This window comes from Trachurus japonicus, chromosome 13 (genome assembly GCF_045865225.1).
Source record: "Trachurus japonicus isolate A0001 chromosome 13, Traja_1.0".
Classification (NCBI taxonomy): domain Eukaryota; kingdom Metazoa; phylum Chordata; class Actinopteri; order Carangiformes; family Carangidae; genus Trachurus; species Trachurus japonicus.
This window is the reverse complement of record NC_140919.1, coordinates 35,903,886-35,915,642: the sequence shown is the minus strand read 5'-3', so window position 1 is coordinate 35,915,642 and position 11,757 is coordinate 35,903,886. Positions and strand designations below refer to the sequence as shown.

General features: G+C 38.9%; 1 protein-coding gene across 1 annotated transcript; it reads right to left on the bottom strand.

The window, feature by feature from the left end:
- Positions 1-251: 251 nt before the first annotated feature.
- LOC146976445 (vomeronasal type-2 receptor 26-like) lies at positions 252-1,534 on the bottom strand. Its single transcript, XM_085794509.1, has 4 exons — positions 1,441-1,534; positions 1,180-1,373; positions 766-1,047; positions 252-674 (listed from the first exon to the last, which is right to left on the bottom strand). The coding sequence occupies exons 1-4, from the start codon at positions 1,517-1,519 to the stop codon at positions 252-254; spliced, it is 978 nt and encodes a 325-aa protein (XP_085650635.1). The 5' UTR covers positions 1,520-1,534.
- Between the last annotated feature and the right edge of the window lie 10,223 nt (positions 1,535-11,757).

Genomic DNA, 11,757 nt, shown 5'->3' with positions numbered 1-11,757 from the left:
TGTCAAGTACAGACACTGATTTTCACACTTTAATCTTTAATATACATCCATGATGCAGTCTGTGATCTGAATATAAACAGACCCTGATACAGTACACTCTCTGATTTCTAAATAGCTGACTGCTCTTTTGGCAGTGACTACAGTATATGGATAGGTTGAAATTTAGAAGAAAGGGATAACAAAGAAAAACAAACTCATATAGTGAATAACAGTCACTGATTAGCAAAATATGTATCATTGATGTTTCTATGCTACCTTGCCATCAGGTGTTTCTTAGTGTTTTTCTCAGGCCTCAAAAGAATAATGAAACACTTTGGAGCAAAGATACAGAACAGTAAACCATAGCTAGAGGCAAGAATTGCAAAAATCTCCACGGCAACTGCATATTTTCCTGGAGAACTAACATAAGCCGGGACAAAGGCCACCCACACAGCACAGAAGATCAACATGCTGAAGGTGATCAGTTTGGCCTCATTGAAGTTGTCAGGGAGTTTCCGAGCGAGAAAGGCCAAAAGGAGACTGGTGCAGGCCAGGAGGCCGATGTAGCCCAGGACCAGAGAGAAGCCCACCACAGAGGGCATGGCACACTTCAGGGTGACCTTTAACCCTGGGATATTGAAGTCAGGCTGAGGCACAGGGGGACTGAGCGATAGCCAGATAATACAGATGATAACCTTGATGAAAAAAAAATTGCACAAAATCAGATATGTGTACATCAATTGCAAAGTGTCATAAATAATCTAAAAGAGCATCTGCAACTCTAACCTGTATAAAGGTGAAGATGCAGACACTTCCTCTCTGTTGCCCAGGACCGAACCACTTCATCAAGGCTTCAGCACCAGGCCGAGCTGAACGAAAAGCTGCCAGAACCACCATGGTTTTGACTTGGAGGCAGGAAACACAAAGGACAAAGCTGATCCCAAAAGCTGCCTGCTGAAACCGACAAGCCCAGACTGATGGACGACCGATGAACACCAGTGAGCACAGGAAGCAGAGCTTGAGTGACAGAAGAAGCAGAAAACTCAGTTCTGAGTTGTTGGCTCGCACCTACAAATGAAAAATGGACAAAGATGGATTGATTCAAATTCTTTTTGACAAATATTTTTGTTTGTATAGTAGAGCAGATTTTCAGGAAATGCACAATGTTATCTATTCAATTGCATTGTTCTGTGTTCTTACCATTGGTGTTTGACGGTAGTAAAGAAAAACCACAAACACAGCTGTTGTCACCGTGGCACCAGACACAGCAACTGTCGTCAGAGTAATACCCAAGGTCTCATTAAAGGACAGGAAGTCAAGGTGGCGAGGGATGCAGGCAGTTAGTTCAACATTTGACCAGAATTCAGGTGGACAGCGCTCACAGTGGGGGGAACCTGGGAGAGGAAAAAGAAGATGAGGGGACAGAAATGAAAATACAAAGGGAGAATCCTCACTACTCACCAGTTTTATTGCTAATCTCTCCTTCAGCACATTGGATACAGTCAAAGCAGCAGACAGGTTCCCCTTTCCTGGTTGCCATCCGGGTACCCGGGGGGCAGCTCTCACTGCACACTGAAACTGGAGCCTATGCAAGAAAATAAAAGGAATTTCACAACTTCACATTTTGAAGTACATAATATCTTGTGAATCACAGGTAAATATTTCAGTCTGTATATGTTTAGTTGTTGGCCAAATTGGTACATTTTCCTCCACTCTGTTCCTCTTTTAAATACCTGATGTGTTTGTGTGCTCCAATGAATATCTGTTTCATTAAGGTGGAGGTTGAATCCATCCACACGACCAACAAGAACAAGTTTTAATTGCCCTTTAGAGTTATTCTGCCAGTTGACAAGGTCATACTTTGCTGGAATGTCTGCACCTTGGAAATAAAATATTTCACCCTGTGGTGTGGTGAAGTTTACATGGTTCAAGTAGTGCAGGACCTGAAGACATACAAATGTTGAAACAATAAATATTTTCACATAAAACAGTATATTAACATTACTCAGCAGTGTTTTGTTTGGTACGACTATAACTTTTGAACAGGAGGCGTCATATAAATTCTGGAATTGAAATAGTTGTTTACCTCTATGGGTTTGATATGTTTTGGATAGGAGCAGCTGTTGTTTCCAGGAGGGCTGTTACTGTTGGGGCAAGAGAGGAGGTTGTGAAGGGCGTGGGCTGCAGCATAAACAGCGAGGTAGACATTATATGTCACTCTTAACTGAGAGGTGTCAGTGAAGAGATTCTGCAATCCCTCCAGGGACTCTGTGCCATTGCAGAGCGGCAGAGCTCCAAAAGAAGTTGAAGGGGTGTGTGAAGACAAAGACCCTGGACTACAACCAAACATTTTTTCCCAAAATTCTCTTAAGGACTTCTCATCAGGGCGATGAGATGGGTTCAGGTTTCTAAGATAATTTTTAAATCCAGGTATAGGTGAACTTCTAATGGCCACACCAAGAACACCGCTCGCCACTTTAGAAGTGGAAGGATTTTGGAGAAGATCACCACTGGTGCTCCAAGCTTCACTGGCCAGAAACTGTCGGTCAAACACCTAATGATAGCAACACAACACAGTCAGTTACTCAAAAAAGCATTCCCTCAAATTAGAGCAGCTGTTTAAAAATTTAGAGATTTAATATAGAGTTTTGCTTGAGTTTCTCACATTTAGCTTGGAAAGTTGCAGAAACAGTTCCCTCACATCTGTATACCAGGTAAAGATCAGAATCACCCGTGCAGTTGACGCTTGAATAGTGAGTGCTGCTCTCCTGGCATCACTCTTGATGTTTTCCCTCCTTAGAGTTTCTACAAAGGCCAAACACACCCCTGCCCCCTGAGTCTCCTCCTGAAAGATCTGACATATACAACTGAAAGATTAGAAAAGTAACAAATATTGGATTTGTGGAGATATCACAAAACATAAACAAAGAAATGGATAGACCTTTACTGCCATCAAGCCATAATCATTTTTTGCCACCACTGCTCCAATCCAGGTCCATTTGAAGTGTATGGCAAGCTGGGCAATGGCACGGGCTTGATAAATATCACTGGGCATGGTCCTGAAGAAGTTAGGATATTGGCGCCTGTCACTTAGACAGGGGCAGCTGGCTGTGTAGCTCATCTAAAAGACAAAACAAGACATGCTGTGAAATCTCATGGACATGAACAATGCTGTAAGATTTTTTTTTGTCCCTATGCAAATGTGTTTCACTCAAACAAAATGTTTACAGCTGTTTCAATCAAACATGCTACAGTGGATAGGATATGTAAACTCCCTTTGTTCCGTTTTGCTCTCCTAGCTGTAGAAAGAAACCTGTACTTCAACTAATACAAAGTGAAGATGAAAAAAGAAAAGAAAACATAAATGAGGTACTCTATGCACCAATAGTCATCAGAGTAGGTAAAAGAAATATAAAAGTTAGGTTAAATTGGACAAATATTAAACTTTACAGTATTTCACAATAATAATACTAATTGTTTACGGTGCAAATCAGATTTTTAAAATTAGATTTATATTGGTATTTAATGGGTTTCTAATTTTTATTTTTAAATTTCTTGCATATTCAGTATGAACACTAAACCATTCGTAGATGAAACTAAATCAATTATTAATGAATATTATTTTCATGAAACTCACTAAAGGCACAGTTAGTGGCCCCAGGATTCTGGAGAGTATCTTGGCTGTTACAGATGAGTCACCACCAATAATCAAAGGAACAGAAGGAACAGGCTGATCACCTGATGATAAAATATAGTGGAATAAAGTCATTTCTTAAAACCTTGCTACATCATGTCTCAAATACAACATTACAGCGCGGTTACTACTGTCACTGTATGTTTATTATTAACTGTAAGGAATCACATCAGGGACATTCAAAGTTAGATTTAGTACCTCTTCTTTGTCGGATTTCAGACCCATACTCAGCTGAATTACAGCTAGTGCTGTCTCCTCCAACCAGTGCCAGTGTTGCTTGTAAAGCCCAAAGGGGTATGCCACAGCTATCATGAATGTTGTAGCCCAGCTTCACCCCTGGTAGCAGTGTTGTACTATGGTTGATTTCTTCCAGAGCAAACACCATTGCATATACATACTGCAATGGAAGATTTTCCAAACTGGCAGGGCAGATAAAAAGAAAATAGAGGAAAGGTTAGTCAAAAGAAATTGTGATTTTAATGATACTAATTTGTGCTTTCTGTGCTTTCTTAAAAATACAATGATTACATGTGATATGACTAAGTATAACACAGTGCTGACAGAAAGCAATGCAGTTCAGAGTTTTACCCTTTGCAAGATTTGTAATCTGGCTCCTGAGTGAAGTCGAGGTCTATGGCTGGAGGTTTGTGATAAAGACTGAAGAGTCCACCAATAACTATATCTCCATCCTGGAACAGACCCTGGTCAATCGATGCACCCAGCCGAGAACAAGTCACCGTCTGAACCACCTGCAGTCCCACCTTGAGCCCCAGCTGTCGGCCCACAAGCCCCACAAGGAGCAGGGATGCAGAGCAGTGCCACAGAGTAGAGAACCAGGAGAACAAAGACATGGCAGTGCTGGACTCTAAAAACATATGAAATACACTTAGACAACCTGTCATTGGCACAATTACATAAGAAAATAATGATACTTAATTAATATTAATAATAACCACCAACAGTTTCTGAACTGAAAAAGTCAAATTTGATTTAATCCCTCCTAAGGTCAGTAAAAGAAAAGTTAGTATTTCCTCCGTAACTTCATTGTAATGACAAAATGTACATTACTGTAGAACTTGCCCTGACATCCAACAAGACGTTGACTCCTGTTCAGTTCTGTACTCTGGATATTTATAACTGCTGTTCAGCCGATGGTGGCATCAAAGTATACAAACAGGATGACGCTGCACTAAATCACTTCTTTGAAAGTTGGAGGCGAAACAATAATAAAATAATTGAATGATTGGTGTGTGTGATACAGAAGACAGCAGAGTGTTTACCTGGAGGGCAGTGACCACAGACATCCCAATAGAATTAGACTTTCCTTGTTCACATTTAATTAATAAATTAATCCTCAGCGACTCACAAAGTTACAGGGCCACGCCTCTCACACCTGGGCCCATGTTGGCAGGTTACCCTCAATGTAATTTCAGAAAGGGTTCACATGAATACCCTTTAAAAGACGCACTTCAAATAATCTGAACATGTAGCTTCAGTAACTTAGATTTAGACTATGAAAGAGAGAAGAGAATGTAAAACACTGAATTAAGATTACAAGAGAGCCAGGCCCACCCACAACCCCATCTCACCCCCAAGAAAGGTATGAATTTCAGTTGGGGTGCTTCAAGCCATTGAAATTTGTTTTCAAAAGTTTATCACAGTAACCCATGCAAAAATGTCTGAGGCAAGTTAAAGGGATAGTTCACCCTAGAATGATATTTCGCTCATTATCTACTCACCCTCATGTTGACTAAGGGCTGGAAGAATTCTCAGAGTCCACCGTCCCTTCTCTGAGTTACAGGGGGTCTTGGCGTAGCAGTGCATGTCCATATAACGGTTGCAAAGGGACACCAGAGCTCTTCGTAAAAAAACACACACAAAAAAACATCCAAATACCTCCATGATGCTCGTATGTAATGTCCGTCTTGTGCTGAAGCCCCAAATTGCGTAATTGTCCCGAAAAAAATTAAATAAGTCCACATTCCAAGCATGTTTGTAGCGGAAGCTTCTCGAAGCTCCTCTTCCTGGTCCGTCCAAATCTCGCGTGATTTGCGCCGGCGTCAGTGCGGTTACTGCGAATCACGCGAGATTTGGACGGACCAGGAAGAGGAGCTTCGAGAAGCTTCCGCTACAAACAAGCTTAAAATATAGACTTATTTAATTTTTTTCGGGACAATTACGCAATTTGGGGCTTCAGCACAAGACGGACATTACATACGAGCATCATGGAGGTATTTGGATGTTTTTTTGTGTGTGTTTTTTTACGAAGAGCTCTGGTGTCCCTTTGCAACCGTTATATGGACATGCACTGCTACGCCAAGACCCCCTGTAACTCAGAGAAGGGACGGTGGACTCTGAGAATTCTTCCAGCCCTTAGTCAACATGAGGGTGAGTAGATAATGAGCGAAATATCATTCTAGGGTGAACTATCCCTTTAACTTTAAAGGCCTTTGTGTACATCACAAGTATAACCAACTTTACAAGTGAATCACTCTTTAGTCATTTGGGCCAGTAGAATGGATGGCGTGGGACTCAGAGCTCGTCCACACGAATACGGATATAATGACTCCGTGGTTTCGTCCAGATGGAAACTGCATTTTGGGGGGTGAAAACTGATTTTTTGGAAAAAAAAAAAAAAGGGGTCCCAGAGTGGGGAAACCTGAAAACGTCACCCAACCTTTAGACACCCAAAATGGATCTTTTGTGAAACGATGATGTCATTACCCCCACCGCCCTAAACAGTAACTTAAGCCACACCGCTACACGTATCCAGTCTATGGATGTAACATAACAACAACAACAGCCGACTACTGTTCCCTTGGACAATGCGGCTGAATCGCACCCTTTACATCATTATTGATCATCATATTCGCACTGACACAACTCCCAGTCAACATTTAATCGACTTATAATGTTTAGAGTTTGAATACAACGGGGAATCTTTCCGTCTTTTTCACCGTTTTTGGTGTGTATGTGTGGCAGCATTACAGCGCCACACCTGCTTCACACAGGCCTGGCATATTTACTACAGTGTTTTCAGTGGATCAGTGTGTTTTCTTTGAATTCAATTCAATTCAATTCAATTTATTTGAATATTTATTTGAAATTATTTGAATTTCAGCATGCCTAGGTCTTGGAAGACAAAGACGGAAAGGTTAGGGTTAAGGTTAGGATCAGACTATTGAGATAGCAAACACACACACACACCACACACAACCCTACACACCTTCACACACCATCACACCATCACACGCACACGCACACACACACACACACACACACACACACACACACACACACACACTCACACAAAATTACAAAAGTAATAAGCTTTCAATACCCCAGGGTGTTTTACAATGTTACATTTCACCCCAGGGTGTGTTAGAACTAGACTATATGAATTGTAACATTTCACTCCTTGTGTTTGAGAGCCTAAACCATGCATTTTCTGTTGATGTTGCAAACTTAACAGCTACACCATTTACAGTAGTAATAGCAGACACATGTAACTAGTTTGTCTCACATTTTGAACACTGGCTTAAAAGAGCTCCAAGATACAGACAGAAATGTCAAAAATGTTACAACCATCCCTGGTCTCTTCTGTGCCAGGCCTGTGTGGAGCATGATTTTCCCACTCTGGGACCCGTAGAAGAGGCTCTACCCTTAGACCTACAGTCATTACTAAAGCTGAATAGTAAACCATTGAACAACAATGTAAGTTAATGTCCTGAACTGGAGTATGAGGAAGGCCTACAAACTCAGTAAGTCCTTATACTTGGAAGTATGTTTACTACAGTTAGAGAAGATTCATCAGTGAACACTCTTCTAAGGTCGTGTCCATAGTGCAAGTGAGGAAGGAATATGGCAGATTTTGGAGATTTTGCATGGATTACAGGAAATTGAATGGTACAACATAAAAAGATAATAGTAGGATAGTGCACATACATCCAAAGTATTACAGGTGCAGGACAGATAAACAGACTTTTGGAAAAAGGGTGAAGTCCGCACACTACTGTAGCTCCTTAAATGTTTATTGTAGGCTATACAGTAAGATAAACATTTTGACCACAATACCCAGGGGGCAAAGCAAAAAAACAGACACGGAGCGTTGTAAAAGGTTTGACACAAGAAATGATATCTAGGAACTTCAAGGATTAAAACCTGGGTGGACAACCCGGTCAACTAGCTGCTGGAAAGCTACAGGGGGCCAAAACCCCTTTCTTGGGTAATTTTGCTGGCGAAATTATCTAAATGCAAATATTTAGGTACTACAATGGCATAAATAGTCATACAACTATAAAATTTGGCAGATAGTATCTTGACACATAGGGGGAGGCATGAAAAAAAGATTCTGGGGTTTGTTGCAACTCGATTTAAGATATCACCCTCAACATCCCAAAAAAGACAAAAAAAAAGTACTGTTCGCCTGACAAATTCTCATGAAAATTATTATTTTTCAGCACTTTATGGAGAATATCTATGCCTAACATGTATATAGAACATTTCTTTAATTCATAAGCTTCCATTTGAGTCCAAGACAGCCTTTTTACTAGCTACTGGAAAGCTGCAGGCTCACCTATTGTGAAAAACGACATGTTACTGTAACTGGCATGATCAGAAAACATTCTATTTCTGGTCTCCCCAAAGTGAACAGATAGATAGAGAAGACCGTTGGCCACAGCAAGTGGGGCTTTTGAGATAGAAAGGTTATCTTGGACTCAAATGGAAGCTTATGAATTAGGCATAGATATTCTCCATAAAGTGCTGAAACATAATAATTTTCATGAGAATTTGTCAGGCGAACAGTACTTTTTTTTGTCTTTTTTGGGATGTTAAGGGTGATATCTTAAAATTGAGTTGCAACAAACCCCAGAATCTTTTTTTCATGCCTCCCCCTATGTGTCAAGATACTCTCTGCCAAATTTTATAGTTGTATGACTATTTATGCCATTGTAGTACCTAAAAATTTGCATTTACATAATTTTGCCAGCAAAATTACCCAAGAAGAGGGGTTTTGGCCCCCTGTAGCTTTCCAGCAGCTAGTTGACTGGGTTGTCCACCCAGGTTTTAATCCTTGAAGTTCCTAGATATCATTTCTGGTGAAAATATGGACCTCAAGGACCCAAACAGCAGATAATGTCCCACAGAGGGCAGGGATTGTGCCCTTTGTGTGCACCTAGACTCTGGAACTCACTCCTGGGTCATTTTTTGTATAGGGTGCCATTTGGACATCATAACTTGTGGGAAAAAAATATTTGATTCACCCAGATTTTAATGTTTCCTTTAAAAAAGGACACATTTAACTTACTGAAAAACATATTAGTTGAGCTCAGGCACCTACATAATATTATATTTATATAACACGTGACATGGGATGTGTCCACTCTGTTAAGGACATAGACATACCATTTTTAATCTGTTTTTACTGCATGACTGCTTATGAAATTATATTTTTAAAGAAAGTGTATGCCCCTCACTTTAGTCAGATAGTTTATTTTACAATTAAGTTATTTTAAATAATCTTTTATTTAGAAAAACAAGTGTGTATTATGATCATGGAACATATTCCTCCGGTTAATTTCCTTAAAAAAGTGAATTATGATGCAAATTACAAAAAAATTCTAGCCTGTACATTCAAACCCCTCCATATCATTATGTCACTACAAATACATAGTTACTGTAAAATATTTTTATTTAATTAAACTATGATGGAAAAATAACATAACAGAGTGGACAGAGGTCTAACAGAGTGGACAGTATCATAACAGAGTGGACGTCAATAATACATACAGTATATGTCCACTCTGTTAAGTTAACTTGAATAAGGATAACAGAGTGGACACTAACAGAGTGGACATTTTGAGCTTAAGTTAGCCCTCAGCCTGGCTTTGCAAGCTTACAGTAATAGCTAACATGACTTTGGATACTTGATAAGAAATCTATAATTTTACACAAAACCCTTTTGAAATGTTTCAATTTGATTAATTTCTTTGATATATAGCGTTAACAGAGTGGACACGTTATGATCAACCACACTGAACTTACTTCCTAAAACTGCAAAATCAGATTTCTAAAGAGGTAAAAAAAAAAAATTAAAAAGTTGATCACAGTTGAATTTCCCACCACTGGTGTGATGTCTCCTCAGAAGAGTGATGTCATTGATAAATAAGGGAATTTTCTTAAAAGGGCACAAACACAACTTAACGTTAAAGCACTTCTCTATTGCGTGTAAATTTCACTCTTCCTCTCCCATCTGGCACAATAATGCTTTATTAACCGGGTCAATGCCCTTTACCTGTCACGAGTGGTCTAAACAGGGGATCAAGGTATTAGGTGACATCTTTGATGACCAAGGCCTCCGATCCTTTCAAGACCTTAAAAATTCTTTTTCCATCCCAGGTTCCTCATGGTTTTTTTACCTCCAACTCCGCACTGCCTTAAAAACTTATGGGGTTCCTTGGGATGTCTTTCTCGGCTCTCATCCAATAATAGCACTGCTCTCCTCAAACTCCAAACTAGTTTCCCGAATCTATACCAAACTTGTTTCAACTGGTTTGAAACCCCTTCCTGTTTTATATGGCTGGGAAAAATTTTTACAATCTCTTGATCTGGTCTGTGACTGGCATACAATATGGTTTAATTTATTTTCATCATCAAAGAATTTAGCCCATCAGTTAATCCATTTCAAATTCATTCACAAATTTTATTTTACCCCTGAACGCAGATTTAAATTGAATTTGATAGATAATGATGCTTGCCCCAACTGTTCCAACTCGTTGAAAGGGGATTACCTCCATATGTTTTGGCACTGTCCCCTGATTAATTCTTTTTGGAAATATGTAAATAATATTGTTAGCAAAATCATTGGTAAATCTCTTCCTACCTGTCCTGCTCTTTATTTACTGGGTTATAACCCCAATGTGTATGTTTCTTTTCAGGAGAAGCGGATCTTAATGGCAGCCTCAACTGCAACTAAAAAATCTATTATTAAAAATTGGTTTGAACCCGCTATCTCTCTAAATAAACTTTGGATTAACTTATTTTTTGATATTTGTTTACTAGAAAGATCTACTGCCAGAATCAATGGAGCAAAATCTGAGTCTCTTCTGACCTGGTCTAAGGCCATCGAGCATATTCAGAAAATTAACGCGTCATAGCTTCTATGATAATTATTATTATTAATTTATTTAATATTTATCCCTTTTTTTTTTTCTTCTCTCTCTCTCTGCCTCTAAATTCTAGGGTTGTCTAACCCTACAGGCCCTGTTTGTCTTGTTTGTCTGTGGTTGTCTTTGTTCTTGTGTATGTGAGTCTTGTCTGTGAAGTATTTGTTATTGCTGGTATCAGAGCATCTTTTTACAATTTTGCTCTGGTTCTGTTCCCCTTTTTTATTTTTATTTTTTTTTTACTGTGGTCTTGTTTGTTAGTACTGTTTATCGTTTATCTATCACACTCCCTTGTGCCCTGTATTATTCACTATGTTTTTTGTTTTCTTTCCTAATGTTTTGAGGAATTAAATAAAACTTTGATCAAAAAAAAAAATCACACAAACACAACTTAACAGAGTGGTCAATGGCACCGGGGACGAACCTAAATAAAACCTTAATTTTTTCATTTAAAAAAAAATATATATTTTGATTAAAAAACAGCACACGATTAAAGATAGTTTATCCAGGACAATAAAATCATAAAACATTTTTTTTTAATTTTTCTACTTTTATTAGCTATTCTCTAGATTGAATTTTAATGAACCGCACTGGGGACATAGCAAAATTCCGTAACATCCTTTTAACAAAAGTAAATTAAATTTTAAAAATAGAATTTGGGAGCCTGTACCCTTGAATTTATAAGAGAGGACAATTGACAATACACAAAAAAGCAAATTCAATGAGTATTTGTCCAACTTGTGAAAATACAGCTTAATTTATACTGGGGACACAAATGGCACCCTATAAAAAAAAATGACCCTCTGTCCCCCATCCGTTTTTATTCACCTTATCTATTTATCCATCCACATTGTATTTTCTTTGTATGTATTTATATTATGTGCTATTGTATGTCATATCTGTTTTGTTTTTTGTTTC